The sequence below is a fragment of the Aotus nancymaae genome, unplaced genomic scaffold, assembly GCF_030222135.1.
Source record: "Aotus nancymaae isolate 86718 unplaced genomic scaffold, 86718_ANA_hifiasm-v0.15.2.pri h1tg000025l, whole genome shotgun sequence".
NCBI classification, from domain to species: Eukaryota; Metazoa; Chordata; class Mammalia; order Primates; family Aotidae; genus Aotus; species Aotus nancymaae.
The window spans coordinates 38766047-38783300 of NW_026988438.1; the positions used below are offsets into that span (position 1 = coordinate 38766047).

Below are 17254 nucleotides of genomic sequence, written 5' to 3' on the forward strand. Positions count from 1 at the left end.
AGAATGGAAAATACATGCTTTAGAAGTCCTGCTACCGAATTAGAAGTTGGCTGTGTGTATATTAAGCAGGCATTACTGTTTGGGCAGTAGATATAGCAATATATTATTCAGATTCACAGGGAAATAAAGTATTTCAAATTTGTTGCAGATACTTGAAGCTCTGCACCCCTATAATTAAGCATCTGAACTTTTAATAAAAAATAAACGATACTGTATTTTTTTCTATCTTCAAGTTATCTTTACCAATGGCATTGTAAACCACACCATTATTAGTGTTGCTTTTAGCACTGCTTCAACTTCCCTAACTTATTACACCAACAGCTTTGTCAACAACTTACAAGGTGATTTATCCCTTTTTTTAACGATTGTCTTGTTCATGTAGCTGAAATTCCTAGAAGTACAAGAACTAGACTATATTAAAAATTGAAAAACACAATTTAAGTATTCCTAATTTTCCATCATCCTGATGCTTTCAAGTGTGAATTTTTCAAGTTATTGAAGTATATCTTTACTTCGGATAAAAAAAATCCTTTGACAAACTTATTCCTTACTGTCTGATTTGACATAGTAGCATAAATTCTTTGATTCAGTCACTGTTATGAACACATACTATTTTACAAAGTTGGAACATAACCATGCCTTTAGGACCTTGCTGCACAGGGCTCTCTAAACACCCTATAGCCCCTGGCTTACTACCTAAAACCTAGAGTCTTTGGAGTGTTCTGTCAGTGGGCCAGCATACTTCTCTTGCTACCTAACATCCAACCCCCGCCACCCTGGGCCACCAAACCCTTGCTTTGCTATGTCTACATCTGGTGTGAGTTTGGAAATGTGTTAGCTGAAGTTGTTACAATAATGTATTCATTATGTTACTAACGGTCTTTATGAGATTTGCAGGGCTCTCCCAGGAGGAAAAGACAATTTCTGTTTGCAGTCTTTGTGGCATCCATGTGGCCGATACTGCTTAAATGATTCTGTGAGCTTAAATAATATTTTAATTATGTTTTTCATTTTCAGATCTTCCTATAATTTCCTAACAGTGATTCCTTAAAATATTTAAGTAAAAAGTGTCTCTAAATCAAATTTTAATTTCCATAAATGTCTAGAGCAATGGCTACAAATTAACATGCAATTTGAATTGGTGCTCTTTGGCGGTATGTTCAGAGAAGTGGTGACCAGATCTCAATACGAGGAATTATGAAGGACTGCCAATGTGCTTTCTAGTGAGAAGCATTTAACTCTCCAGTGTTCATGATAAGAAGGTTGATAGTTCAAATAATTTATTGCTGCTTTAGAGTATACATAATTAAATGAAACATGTTAAACTCAAGGGAATTTTTAATAGGTTACTTGCAATTGTTATTGCAGGCAACAACTTGTACATGATTTTATTTCCAAATCCACAAAAAACAAATTTTATACAAATCAGCACTGTAAAAATGTCAATTACAGCCCCAGAGGCTTTGCTGGCAGAATAATTGTCTAAATTCTAGGATATGGGAAACAGGTTTTTTTCTGGATTCATCTTTTTTTTTTTTTTTCAATTTCTTTCTTTTTTTTTTTACAAAAAAAATTTACAAGTGAAATGTTACTACAAAACTTTTTATAAGGAATTTTTGCAAAACATTTACATTTTACCATCAACTATTTCTGTTTTAAAATCATTATGTAGATTTAATACCCTATGCTGCACATCAATTTATGTGGGATGACAACTTAGTGACATGCATAAAAAAACACCACAAGGCATTAAAATGGAGACTTAAATACAAATATTGTTGCAATAAAACAGTTATAAAATTGAAAAATAGGACCTAAACATCATGCTTATCTAAGTTTGACAAATTAACTTTTTCTCCTAGATTACACACTTTTATTACTGCTCTCATGAGAGTGTGATAAATAATGACTTAACATCAAGTTCTAATGTAATCAGCAACACATACACGAACCTAACCAAAGAAAGTATACGGTAAGAAAAAACTATTCTAACACTGGAGTTTTACCATGATAAATACATAGCTTTGCACTGATAATTACAATAAAGAAAAGTTTTATAATGGTGGCAAAGGGAATGAACAGTGAAATGCCATTAAACAAGACTCTACTGCACATCTGTGCCCTATTACTTATAACAGCTATATCCCACTGAGTCAAATAAAGGACATTGAAATTTACGATTCTTATAAGACGGAAAAGCCAACTCAGAATGGTATGCAGAAGAGACTGTCAAAATATTTCTAATTTCGGTGATGAAATGTGCACCTGCTAACACAAATTAACATATTTTATATGCTATAAAACTATCCAGATTCATTTGATAAATTTATAATAGGCCTCATTGTTGATTAAAAAATAACTTCCATTCCTAATGGACATACATAGGTTTGCATTAAAACTGGTTCATGGAATAATGATGCAGAGTGTTCATACTTGGTTATTAACAACAACAACAAAAAGTGTCACTGTGAGGAAACATGATTAAAACATTAAGAAAGTTTCTTTGCATAAAAAAATTTATAGCACTGATTGTGTAGCATAATGATAGATAAAATATATATCTGATGTTTCAGCTCCTATATAATAAAATTAAAATTAACACTACCAAATGCTCCTCTGTACCAAACAAAACAACAAACCAATTCTGATGTTTTAAAGCCAGATACATCAGTTGTTAAGAGTACATTAAATAAAATATACAAAACAATTTACAAAATCCAACTAAAATTTAAAGACTCTGTTACAAGTCTACAAAAGCTTTAAGAAACTTGAAATTACCACAGTGTAAAAATTTTTTTTTCCTTTAATCTCAAAGCTTTTTTATACAAACTGAAAGCACAAAAGACCTTCAGTTTTATATAACGCTACAAAGGGCTGGCCTAAAGTGTACATAGTGTAAACAGTGATCATTACAGTATTTCTCCTTCATCAAAAATACAAGACACATCACAATTTTGGAAGAGAATTTGCATGAGTAGTACTTTCCTGAAATTATAGAGAATGCACAAGAAAACATGTACCTATATTCAAACAATCCCCAAAGCAATGATGTTAATAAACTGAGCAGGTAAAAACTTCAGTTTTCAAATGCTAAATTTCACTGATTATGATTCTGTGTAAATACTTTTTTAAAACATAAAATATCCTTACTAATGTTTAAGTTACTGGTATAATCCAAATTTTTTTCATATGAAACTTTTGGCCATCTTTCCTAATAAGACCCTTTCCTAGCCAGGAGCAGTGGCTGACGTCTGTAATCCCAGCACTTTGGGAGGCCGAGGTGAGCGGATTACCTGAGGTCAGGAGTCTGAAACTAGCCTGGCCAACATGGAGAAATCCCATCTCTAATGAAAATACAAAAATTAGCCAGGCATGGTGGCAAGCGCCTGTGATCCCAGCTACTCAGGAGGTTGAGACAGGAGATTCACTTGAACCCGGGAGGTGGAGATTGCAGCAAGCCGAGATCACGCCATTGCACTACAGCCTGGGCAACAGAGCGAGACTCCATCTCAAAAAAAAAAAACCTTTTCCTGTAAGACCCTTGCATAAACAATGAAATATATTTTTTTCTTTCGTCATTTTCTTGACTGAAAATTATTCTGACTTTTCAAAAATAAAAATTTTGCTTCATAATATATCTATTATATATCTGTTAGGCTAATTTTTAGGGAAAATTCAGTTATTAATGTAACATAAAAACTTTACTGTGTTTTAATTCCTAATTACCTTCTAACACAGCACTAGAAATAAAATGGATTGGCCAATTTTTAGTAGAGGAAAACAAGAATTATAAGGTAGTTAAAAGAGAATGTTCTGCTGGCCTTGGAAAAAAGTATATAATTCTTTCTTTGGCTACCAAGTCAAAGCATAAAGAATTCTGCACATTGTCAACATAACTCATATTTACAGAATATGGAACTACAGAACAATTTACACTCTATGCAAATATTTCCAATATAAAATTTTAAATGAAATTTTGTGGTTCAACTTAAGGTTAGGAATATAATTAATCCTAACTTTAAAACATTGCATGTTAAGTTGCCTCGTTTTATTTTTCTTAAGCTATGATGAGTTTTAACCATTTTTTTTCCCAGCATTTCCTAAGGTGTCAACCTAAAATTTAACCTAAGATTTAACTCTAAGTAGTTCCTCTTTTGTCTCCAAATGGAGAAAGTAATTGGACTTCACTGATTGTCTGCATACACACTACTATAATGTAGTGGTAATAAAGATCTGAGCTGCATCTCAGATTATTGTTTTGGAACTTACCTAATTCAACTGTTGAAGAATTTCTAACATTTAGAAAAGACGGCCAAAACTATTTTCGGTTTATTTTCCAAAAATCAAGCTAAGGAAATACGGTATTATCCCTATCATCAGTTAACTATCTGTTTTCTGTGCTACAGAGAAAAAGAATACATGTAAATTACTACTGACTGAATTTATAACAAAGTACTTTCAAAGAAAATAAGTCCAATTAAGGTCTAGCCTGTAAACTACTAAAGTCTTTTTAAACATGTTAACACATGATATTAAGAGATGGGAAGATTCTGTTTAAAGGTTATGTGATATATTTCCAAACAACTACAACTTATAGTATGGAGGAAATACTTTTCTATCTGTTTCCAGTATATCAGTTTGCTTTTCGTATTTTTAAAAATTCAACACTTCATGTGTTGACCCCAAACCCTGGAATACTTAAAGAAATACTGAAAGAACGAAAACATAATTTCCTACTCTGTAATCCACTTGACCAGCCCATTTCCAGATTTTCAAAGGTGTGTAAACAAGTGCAGCACTAGAGGTCTCTGTTATAAATAACTTTTCAGAATTCTTCCATGTTGGTTGAAACATTGGGAGTTGCTGGATTCGAATCTTGAGAAATGGCTGCAACTGTGACAATTCTTGGGGAGCCAAGCACCTCTGTAACAGATGAGTCCAGTTCTCCCGAGGTAACAATGGCAAGAGCTGTCCCACCACCTTTTTTATTCTGGTGCGTTTTAACATGTTTGGAGAGATGATCACTCCGCATAAACCTTTTAGAACATTCTGGACATTCAAATCTCTTTTCACCTACACAGAAAACAGTAAATGAAGTTATACACATTTTACTTAAGTGAAATTTTAATTTTTAATAATCTCCCTTCTGGTCATATTATACTTTTTATATGGCATGACTTTTTTTTTTTGTATAGTTTCACTAGTTGCAAAATATTTTGTTTTATTTAAAAACATTATCAGTCAGGCGTGGTGGCTCACGCCTGTAATCCCAGCACTTTGGGAGGCTGAGGCAGGTGAATCACCTGAGGTTAGGAGTTTGAGACCAGCCTGACCAATATGGTGAAACCCTGTCTTAAAAAAGAAAAAAAAAAATTAAAAAACAAACAAACAAAAAATTTTAAAAAAAACAAAACAAAAAAAACATTATCAAACAAGCAGTGCAACACCAGAGAAAGACCATGTGATTGAGACAAAAAGATGTGAAATTTAAGTCCTGGTTCTGCCATGAACTGGAAATAGAAGCTGGAGCAAGTAAATAGCCACTGGGACTCTCAGTTTCCCCATCTACAAAGCAAGAGGGTTTCTAGCAGACAATTTAAAAACTCTCTATCAGATGTAACAAATATATATAATGGTCAAGGCCCATGTCCACTCTTCTTTAGAACTGCTAACCTGGGTTTTAGTTTTAATCCTTGGAGGCATGAAATAGCTTAGAACTATTTCAAATGAACTAAGTTAATAATTTAATAGTGTACTAAGTTCTTTACAAGGCAAAAATGGGACACAGGCACACGCTACATTTCAAATTTAATAGAGCTTTTAGGTTTCGTAAGGTAACAGTTTCTGTTGTCCAAAGCAATTCTTAAATATGCTTTCTTCAAAATAGTTCAAAATTCAAAATATGCTTTCTTCAACATAGTTCTATTGGAGCAACTTATTTGCTTTGGAATGAAGTTTCATGTTAACTAAAAAGAAAAAAGCCATTTTGTTTGTCTGTATAATGAGGCACATGAAAATTTGCTTAACTGGTATATCCTGATGTGCACAATGAATAATTGTTAGCTTTAGATCTTCCCTCTAAAATTGTTACTTAAGGGAATGAAATGCTGTTTTCCCAGTCTGATAGAACTTGGATAATAAGTGATAAGGTTTGGCTCTGTGTCCCACCCAAATCTCATCTTGAATTGTACTCCCATAATTCCCACGTTGTGGGAGGGACCTGGTGGGAGATAACTGAATCATGGGGGTGGTTTACCCATACTGTTCTCGAGAGAGTGAATAAGTCTCACAGGATCTGATACTTTTATCAAGGATTTCCGCTTTTGCGTCTTCCTTGTTCTCTTATTCACATAAGATGTGACTTGTTCTTCCTTGCCTTCCGCCATGATTGTGAGTCCTCCCCAGCCATGTGGAACTGTAAGCCCAATTAAACCTTTTTGTAAATGGCCCAGTCTTGGTATGTCTTTATCAGCAGCATGAAAACAGACGAATATAATAAGAAAATTCAATTTGGATAATTTCCTTTCTTGCCCTTGCTTTTGACTTACCAATAAAAAAATCTACAGGCTCAAGTTTGTCCATGTCAGATAATCTTTTTCTTTACATTTACATTTTAACAAACTTTTTGAAAAAACCATTAGTCTTCCTTATTATTGTTATAAACAACCATTAAAACTTACAGGACCACTGCAATCAATACAATATTATATTAACCTTCCATCCGGAGTAACACAAAGAAGTTGCACCTGCATATCACACCACACACCAAAATACATGCTATAAAGATTTAAAACCAAGTATTTCTATAATCTAGAGTTTGGAGATACTTTAAAAACCGTACAGGTTATTTAGAAACCATAAAAAAGAAAACAAACAAATCTGACTACACAAAAATAAAATATTTTGTATCACTTAAGATTCCATAAAGTTAAAGGAGAAAACAAAAAGATCAATGAAGCATAAAAACAATGTGATAAAATTTAACACAATTTGATAAGACCTCTTGGCAAACCAGGAATAAAAATTTATTTCTTTTACCTGCTAAAGGTCCTTGACACCCCTACAAGTATCATAATTAATGGAGAAACTTTTGATCTATTACTTCAAACATGAGGAACAAGATAAGAACGCTATTATACGTCATTATTATTATTATTTTTTGACATGGAGTTTCACTCTTGTTGCCCAGGCTGGAGTGCAATGACACCATCTCAGCTCATCGCAATGTCCACCTCCCAAGTTCACGCAATTCTCCTGCCCCAGCCTCCTGAGTAGCTGGGACTACAGGCATGTGCCACCACGACTGGGTGATTTTGTATTTTTAGTAAAGACAGGGTTACTCTATGTTGGTCAGCCTGATCTAGGACTCCCGACCTTAGGTGATCCTCCTGCGTTGGCCTCCCAAAGTGCTGGGATTATAGGAGTGAGCCACTGCGCCTGGCCTCATTACTATTTTCAACATAGTATGAAACATTCTGACCAAGCCTATATATAAGATAGTAAAATGAAATGAGGTAAAATTATTGGAAGAAAAAAACTGAGATAGATTATTACTTAGAGTGATTACTATTTACATTAAAAATCTGAGAACATAAACCATCAGAACGAATAAATTTGTCAAGTGGCCAGATTCACAATCAATCATTATAAGCAACACCATCCATTAATTACATAAATCAACATGTAACACAAACACATATACACAAAAGTCTATGAAGCAGCCAGGAATGACTAAATGCAAAGTACAACCATTTAAAGCATATTTTAAGTAAAGTGAACGATGAAAAGGACAAACATTTCATGGACTGGCAGGTTTGTTCTAAGTAGTCAATCATGGGATAGGCCTTATGGGGAAAGACAAAAAGAAACAAGTGTGGGCTAGGTGCAGTAGCTCAAGCCTGTAATCACAGTTACTTTGTGAGGCTGAGGTGGCAGGATCAACTGTTTGAGCCCATGGGATAGGCCTTATGGGGAAAGACAAAAAGAAACAAGTGTGGGCTAGGTGCAGTAGCTCAAGCCTGTAATCACAGTTACTTTGTGAGGCTGAGGTGGCAGGATCAACTGTTTGAGCCCAGCAGTTCAAGGCCAGTCTGGGCAACATGGCAAAATCCCATCTCTAAAAGAAATACCAAAAATTAGCTGAGTGTGGTGGCGTGCACCTGTAGTCCCTGCTACTCGGGAGGCTGAGGTGGGAGGATCACTTGAGTCCTGGAGGTCAAGGCTACAGTGAGCCACTGCACTCTAGCCTGGATGACAGAGCAAGGCTTTGTCCCAAAAAAAAAAAAAAAAAAGTGTGTAGACAAGACCTGCCCCTCAGTCAGGCACAAACTCTATGCCAAGCCACATATGGCAAGCCTGGTCTTGGTATCTTATTCCATGGTCTAGCTAGGTTCTGAAAGGAGGAACCTGGGATTTCTCTGTGCAAAGTTGGAGGCAGTGGCTGACTTTTTAAAAAACTGCATTTGGGCCAGGTGTGGTGACTCATGCCTGTAATCCCAGCGCTTTGGGAGGCCAAGGCAGTTGGATCACTGAGGTCAGGAGTTCGAGACCAGCCTGACCAACATAATGAAATCGTGTCTCTACTAAAAATACCAAAAAAAAATTAGCCAGGTGTGGTGGTGCATGCCTGTAATCTCAGCTACTACTTGGGAGGCTGAGGCAGAACCACTTGAACCAGGGAGGTGGAGGTTACAGTGAGCCAAGATCACATCACTGTACTCCAGCCTGGGTAACAAGAGCAAAACTCTGTCTCAAAAAAAAAAAAAAAAAGAAAAGAAAAAATTCCATTTGCACTATTCTTACAGAGCTTTTTTTATTTTTCCGTGTCTTAAAAAAAATTAAAGCATACATACTTGAAACAAAATGATCAAAGACACTGAAAATAAACAGTTAAGCTTTAAGGTATATAGGGACTTGAATTTTGTAAATGCTGACACTTAGGTAAGGATGAAAAAATTAAATGCAGTTGAGGACAAATCTTGATTTCCTTTAGCCTTTTAACTTACCCATTTTATTTCAAAAGAAAGATTCTCAGTAAATTTTAAAGTTGGAAGAAATCTTTACGATCTTATTTCTATTTTCATTTACAGATGAGTAAGTTGAGACTCAGAAATTAATTTACTTAGGAATCATACTTATCTAATTGATTCGTATCAGAGCAGGATTCAAGGTACCTGATTTCTAGTTTGGGTTCTTTAATAGAGACTACTGTTATTTTAGAGCAACAACAGCTGTGAATTAGAAGTAAATCAGGTGGTGACGACTTAAAGACAAAGGATCACTCAGTAAGTGCACAACTGGCAATCAACCTGTGCATAGTGGCCTTTTAACAAATATTTGTTAATTGAGATGTGCATGAATTCATTTTTCAAACAAACATTTGTTAAACATCTGCAATGTTCAGGCACTAGTGATATGAAAATGAGTAAGTTTAGACTCTCTTATTTTAAAGAACTTCCATTCTCTTAAGAGAGTTATTTGCAACCATATAGAGCTATCAGTGTCAATTAAGAAGTAATGAAAGTCAGCAGGGCACAGTGGATCATGCCTGTAATCCCAGCACTTTGGGAGGCTAAGGCGGGTGGATCACTTGAGGTCGGAGTTTGAGACCAGTCTGACCAATACGGAGAAACTCTACTACTAAAAATACAAAAAACTAGCCGGGCACTAGTTGTGCATGCTTGCAGTCCCAGCTACTCGGGAGGCTGAGGCAGGAGAACTGCTTGAACCCGGGAGGCGGAGGTTGCAGTGAGATCAAGCCATTGCACTCCAGCCTGGGAGAGAGTGCGAGACTCCATCTCAAAAAAAGAAAAAAAGAAATTCAAGTCCCTAGCTACTCAGTGGCAAACTGAGTGGTTAATGGGGAAAGATGGTGACATGTTTTCTGTGTGGACTTTCTAGTCTGTCTACTCATAAGTGGTATGGATATACAATTAAATTCAAGCAACAGAAGCTGGCTAGAACCTCAAGTAAATTGTGTTGTACAATTATACTTTCATTAGGTAAATTATTCATCACAGTTTATTATCCTTTTTCATATACAAGTGTTTTCTATGTCAGATAAAATTTCTAAATTTCCTACTCTTAGCAAACATTATCATTATACTTTATCTCAAACAGGTAGTAAAGAGTGCTTGCACTAACTACATATAATATTTCTGTATTTGCATTTTATAATTATGTGCAATATATTAATAATTTTTATAATTAATGTGACTAATTATCAAAACCATTGACATCAGTTACTGTGGTAGGCAGAGTGATCTTAACAAAAGCTTCCAAGCCCAAATCCCTGGAACTTACAAACATATGAAGTTTAAATGGTCCATGTTGAAGGCATGATAAATCTGAGTACTGGCAGCCAGGCTGCAAATGTAACAAACCTCACAGCTCATGCACCTAGAGTATCACAATAAGCAAATGGAATGTAGAGGAGGCGTCAGCCCATAAAAGCTAAGAAAGTTTTGTTACTGGGAAATTGAAACTTTAGTGGGGAAGGAGACCAGGGTATAACCTTATTGGGTGGATAATGAAACTTAGGTGACGTCCTGGAAGATTGTACTTCACAGTACTTGACCATAAAACCCCAACCTCACAAGAAGAGATGGGTTATGCTCTGCTGATGAAGGAATTAGCCCCCATGTTCCGGCTTAAAGAAGAAAAAGAGCCTACTGAAAAGCCCTCACCCAGTGAAAAGCCCTGAGACCCCCTATCTTGCATGCCTCCTCCACGTATCTCACAAAATAGGGGGCAGGAAGACAAGGGGCAGAAGGAGGGTTAGAGGAAGAAAGACCTGGAGACCATGGGGGAGCCAAACCAACTGCCTCTAATCCTTACCTAAATTTAGGAAGAGAAAGAACTAGAACACTATAAGAGGGATATTGATAACTTCCCTATCCCTTCCACACAGCAGGCATCTAGCATGTTCCCTCTTAGGGAAGTTCCCACGGGACAGGAAGAGAATGGCTTTGTAAACGCTCCTCTTACAAGTACTGAAGTTAGGAATTTCAAGAAAAAAAATGAAACCACTCCGAGATCTCAGTTTAGCAGACCACCTGGACCAATTTCTAGGCTCCAGCTTTTACACCTGGGCTGAAATGATGTCCATCAGGAATATCCTGTTCATAGGAAAAGAAAGGGGAATGATTAGGAGAGTGGACATGACCATGTGGGAGAGGCAACACCCTCCTGGGTAAGAAATCTTGCCAGCTAAACAACAATTTCCAAATGCCAATCCTAAATGGGATAATAATGATCCCAGGGACTAGGCCCAAATGTAGGACCTCAGGGAATTAATATATTAAGGAGTCTACTCCTAGGACACAGGACACATTCGAGATTCAACAAGAAAAAGAAGAAACTCCCTCCATATGCCTACATAGGCTAAGAGATCAGATGAGAAAATACTCTGGATTACATCTAAAGGATCCAGTAGGGCAAGGCCTTTTGAAGGTTAACTTTGTAACTAAGAGCTGGCCTGACATTACAAAAAAATTTCAAAATATTGATGTATGGAATGAGAAACCAACTGAGGAATTACTGAGGGAAACTTAGAAGGTCTTTATAAGTTAGAAAGGAAGAAAAGCAGAAACAGAAAGCAAAATTCATGGTTTCCACTTTGGAAGTGGTAGTCAGAAAACGGTTGCACCAAGATCCCCCTCTAAGGAGACAAGGGAGTAACAGATTTCAACAACACACAAAAAAATCAGAGAAATGCATAGAAAAGCTCCTAAGACTATGAGTGGATGTTAGAATTGTGGAAAGACAGGACATTTTAAGACAGAATGTCCTAAATGGAAAAAAGAAATGGTGATCCACCTCATGACCACTGATGAAGTCTAGGAGTGTCAGGAGTTCCTTGTGAGTAGGTCCCACCAGGAACCCTTAATAAATTTGAAGTTAGAACCTGAGAGAGAAGTGACATTTTTGGTTGATACTGGGGAAGCTCGCTCTTCCCTAATTCACCAACCAAGGAGTACAGAACTCTCTGAGGAAAAATTGACAGTATTGGGTAAAAGGGGAGGGGATCTCAGGTTCCGATATTTAAGAAAATGTTAATTAGATCAGGACCAAAACAAACTGAGGGGTCACTCATATGTTCCTGAAGCAAGAACTAACCTCCTGGGTCCAGACTTGACTGTGAGATTGGGTTTAGGATTAGGAATAGAGGAAGGACAAATAAAAGTAACGATGGGCCTCCTAACAGAGGAGGAGGAAAGAAAAATCAATCCCCTTGTGAGGGTTAGGGAAGGCAAGAGATGAAGGTTAAAAATCACAACCTTACAAATTAAACTAAAACAACCAGGAATAGTAGGTTGCAGAAAACAATATCCCATTTCTACTGAAGGGAGAAAAGGTATCCAACTGGTAACAGAGGGATTGATTAATGATGGACTATTAGAACCCTGAATGTCACCATACAATACTCTAATTCTCCCAGTCAAAAAGCCTGATGGGTATATAGATTGGTGCAAGATCTAAGGGCCTGTCCAGACCTACCACTCTGTGGTGCCTAACATCTACACCCTCCTTAGTAAGACACCTGATGAACGTTAAGTGGTTCAATGTGGTGGTGGATCTAAAAGACGCATTCTGGGCGTGTCCCCTAGACTTTACAAGTGGGGAACCTCTTTGTCGTTGAATGGGAAGATCCCGTAACTTGAAGAAAACAACAGTACCCCTGGACTGTGGTGCCACAGGGTTTCATGGAAGCCCCAAACTTATTTGGTCAAATCTCAGAAAAAGTCCTGGAGGAATTTCAACCTTCCAGAAGAACCAGTTGTCACAATATGCAAATAATCCTTTAATTTCTGGGAAGAGGAGGGCCAAGGTATCAGAAACCACCATAAGCTTGCTTGATTTCCTAGGAGGAAGGGGATTGCTAGTCTCTTAAGAACAAATTGCAGTTTGTAGAAAAAGAAGTTAAATATTTAGGACACCTGATTAATGAAGGGAAGTGAAGAATGAACCCAGAGAGAATAACGGGAATAGAGTGGGTCTGCCTTTGCCTAAGACAAAAAGAGGACTCAGAAAATTTTTAGGTTTAACTGGCTACTATAGGTTATGGATTGACATATATGCTCAAAAGACAAAGATTCTATATCTCAAGTTACTAGAAGAGGAACCTGATCCCTTGTAATTGTCCTCAAAGGAAATTCAGGCAGTGAAATAGCTAAAGCAGGCCCTCATTTCAGCCCCACTCCTGGCCCTTCCATCTTTAGGGAAACCATTCCATCTGTTTCTAACAGTAGACTAGGGTGTGGCCCTTGGGGTGCTCACTGAAACCTGGGGAGGGAAGAGGGAACCTGCTTTTGTCTCCAAGCTTCTGGATGCTGTCTCTCAGGGCTGGCCTGAATGTGTGCAAGCAGTGCTGCCACAGCCCTGCTGCTAGAGGAGAGTGGAAAGCTAACCTTTGGTGGGGCCCTGATAGTAAGCACCCGACACCAGGTCAGGAATATATTAAATCAAAAGCCGGGAGATAGTTAACAGATTCTCAGATTCTAAAATATGAAGACATATTACTAGAAGAAAATGATTTGCTCGTAACAACAAATAGCTGCCTAAATCCAGCCAGTTTTTTATGGAAAGGAGAGGAGAACAAAGAGACATCAGACCAGAACTATTTAGATATCATAAAATACCAATCCAAAGTTAGACCAGACCTTAGGGAAGCTGCACTATATGATATGATAAGGCTGTTTGTGAATGGGTCGTCCCGAGTGATAGATGGCAAGAGACATAATGACCATGCTGTCACTGATGGAAATAAACACTCCTTGTGTGAGCAAGGTAGATTACCTAGTGGCTGGTCAGCCCATACCTGTTTATTATATGGTCTTAACCAGGCCCTAAAGCTCCTTAAAGCCCAAGATAGCACTACATATACTGATTCTAAGTATGCCTATGGGGTGGTACACACTTTTGGAAAAATCTGGACAGAGCAAGGTCTAATAAATAGCAGCGAAAAAGAACTGGTACACAGGGGAACTAGTTAAACATGTTTTAGAAAGCCTCCTGCTTCCAGCAGAGGTAGCCTTGGTTCATATAAATGTTCATCAGAAAGGGAACACTATAGAAGCTACAAGAAACAGGCTTGCAGATGAAGCTGCTGAGCAAGCCTCCCGAGAGGAAGAAATCAGAAGACTATTTAGCCTGCTCCCAGACATCCCTAAGGCAATATTAAGGCCCCAGTTTACCAGACGGGAGATAGAAGAATTAGACAGGACAGAGGTCACTGAGATTGAAGATGGCAAATGGGTACTTCCTGATGGAAGAGAAATGATAAGTAAACCCCTAATGAGAAAACTAATATCTATATTACACAAGGGGAGTCACTGGGAACCCCAGGCTTTGTGTGATGCAATACTTAGGAATTATGTGTGCATAGGGATTTATACCCTCACTAAACAAGTATGTGGAAGTTGTGTAACTTGTCAAAAGATAAACAAAAAGATGACTAGAAAACAGGAAGACCTCTTGGACTAAGACCACTTCAAAGCATTCAAATAGATTTCACAGAAATGTCCAGAGTAGAAAGACTAAAGTATTTACTGGCCATCGTAGATTACCTTTCCGACTGGTTAGAAGCCTTTCCCATTCCAACAGCTACCTTATTGGGAATGTGGTCAAAATAGTATTAAAACAGATTGTACCTAGATTTGGCCTGGTGGAAAATATAAATTCAGACAATGGGAGCCACTTTACCTCAAGAATGTTAAGACGAATTATGGAAGGTTTACAAATTAAATGAGATTATCACACCCCTTGGCATCCCCCTTCCTCTGGAAAGGTAAAAAGAATGAATTAAACTTACAAAGAATATCACCAAACTAATCGTAAAAACTAAAATGCCTTGTACCAAATGTCTCCCAGTAGCACTCCTTAGGATGAAAATGGCCCCAGTAAAAGACTTGGGATTGTACCTCTATGAGTCATTTTACGGGGGTCCCATATTTGGACAGCACTACAGACCTCCCTATTATGGAAACCAAGAATCAATTCTTAAGAAATTATATACTGGCCATATACTCCACCCTGTCATCCCTTAGGTTAAAAGGACTTCTAACTCAAACTCCACCTCTTGAGTTCATGGTTCACCGCTTTCAGGCTGGTGAGATGGTGCTGATTAAGACTTGTTAAGAAGGTAAGCTCCACCCAAGCTGGGAAGGTGAACAGCTGAACGGGGGTGGAATCACTATCCTTGAGTCAATGGACTGGTTAAGGAGACCCCAGAAGGGAGGGAAAAAGACCAGTGGAAAAAGAAAATGCATGGGTCACCTGAAGAACCCTTAAAGTTAACTCTTTTGAGAAAAATCTAAAAAGAAAACATGAGCTGGCTCCATTTCTGGAAGCGTCTCGGTTATATGGGTTAGGAGCAGACATCACAGGCAAAGACCCCCTAGGGCGATTTATTCTCAAACTACTCAAAAATTCAACCCCGCATGTGCCTGGTACTACTCCAACCCCACAGACTAGTAAACACGTATGTCGGCCAAATAATGACCCTAAAAGGGTAAAAATAATTGAGGTAAAGCAAACCTTAAAACTTGAAGACAGGGTACAAGGTTGTGAATGCCTGGGTTGAGTGGATCAAATTTTTGGTGTAAGCCCTCAACAAGAGTAATGCTACGCATATGCTGTGGGATAACCTCAGGCACAGGTGGTTCTGTTTCCCCTAGGATGGAATACTGATCCTGAAGGAACATGTTGCATGTTGGCTCTATACTGAGACAATGATACATGGGGAAATGAGACTTGTAAGAGTGTCATTGCTCTTTCCTGTACTGCAGAGGTCAGAACCCTTAATTCTCTACAGAGAATATAAAACACTCCTCTTGCCTCTCTAGGTAGGCGGGAAGAGTTAAAAAAGACTGCAGGAGAACTCTCAACTTGTCCCCACATCCTAAACATCTCTGGCGAGTCAGGCAATGGGAATTACTCAGCTCACCATACACCATGGATGATGTCTGGTGGTATTGTGTGAAAAAAGGACGATAACTTGTTACCGTCCAATTGGACTGGAACTTGTGCTTTAGTCCAGCTGGCCATTCCCTTCATCCTGGCATTCCATAAGATACCTGAAAATACACAGGGCCACTGAAACCAGAGAGATTTGACAAATTATTTTGAGCCCAATATATATGTTAACTCTATAGGAGTCCCTAGGGGGTTCCTAATTAATTTGAGGCCCGAAACCACATAGCTGCTTGGTTTAAGTTAGCACTCTTCTGGTGGTCAACTATTAAGAATGTGGACTGGATTAACTACATCTGTGATAATCGACAGAGATTCATCGATTATACTCAGGACGCCCTCAAAGTGGTGGCTAGCCAGTTAAATGCCACCAGCCAAATGGCCTGGGAAAACAGGCTTGTGCTAGACATGATACCTGCAGAAAAAGGGGGCATATGTGTTATGCTAGGTGGGAAATGTTGTACTTTCATTCCCAACAATACTGCCCCGGATGGGACCATCAGAAAAGCTTTACAAGGAATGACAACTCTAGCCAACAAACTGGCAGAAAATGCTGTAATTGACAACCCATTTACAGAATAGTTAGAAGGTTGATTTGGAAAATGGAAAGGCATGGTAGCCTTAATCCTTACATTTCTTATAATTGTGGCAGGAGTCTTAACAGCAGTGGGACTTTGTATTATCCCTTTGTGAGGGGACTAGCACAGAGATTAATTAAAACAGCTATTAATAAACAAGTGCCCATGACTTACCAGCAAAATAACCTGCTACTATTAGAAACTAAATTAACCTCATTCTCCTATGAGGAAGAAAGTAAATGACTTCTAGAGTGATTAGAGGACCAAAAGAGTTTAGATGAAAATGAGATCCAAAAGAGTAAACAGAAAAGAGAGAATTTTTGAGAAAATGTTTTAAATGATCCATTTTCAAGGCATGATAAATCTAAGTACTGGCATCCAGCCTGCGGATGTAACAAACTGCATGGCTCATGCACCTAGAAGGTTACAATAAGCAAACAGAATGTAGAGAAGGGGTCAGCCTATAAAAGCGAAGAACGTTTCATTATTGAGAAATCAAAACTTAAGCTGGAAAGAGAAGGTTATACCTTATTAGGGGAATAATGAAACTTAGGAGATGTCCAGGAAGATTGTAACCCCATAGTACCCAAACAATGAAGAACTGGGGGAGGAACTTGTGCTAGGAGATAAATTACCTGCTATAATAGTAACATGGTAAAAGGGACATTACAGATTTAACTAAGGTTATGGAGCTTAATATAGGG

The 17254-nt window shown here is 37.8% G+C and overlaps 1 protein-coding gene across 3 annotated transcripts in view; it reads right to left on the reverse strand.

Moving 5' to 3' along the window:
* Nucleotides 1-1320: 1320 nt before the first annotated feature.
* The window catches only part of SP4 (Sp4 transcription factor), an 86880-nt gene continuing 70946 nt past the window's right edge, over nucleotides 1321-17254 (reverse strand). For all 3 annotated transcript variants that reach the window (XM_021670165.2, XM_012447823.2, XM_012447822.3), the window contains one exon: nucleotides 1321-5073. In XM_021670165.2, the coding sequence (XP_021525840.1) occupies nucleotides 4826-5073 (248 nt within the window). In that variant the 3' untranslated portion in view covers nucleotides 1321-4825. The remainder of the gene's footprint in view (nucleotides 5074-17254) is intronic.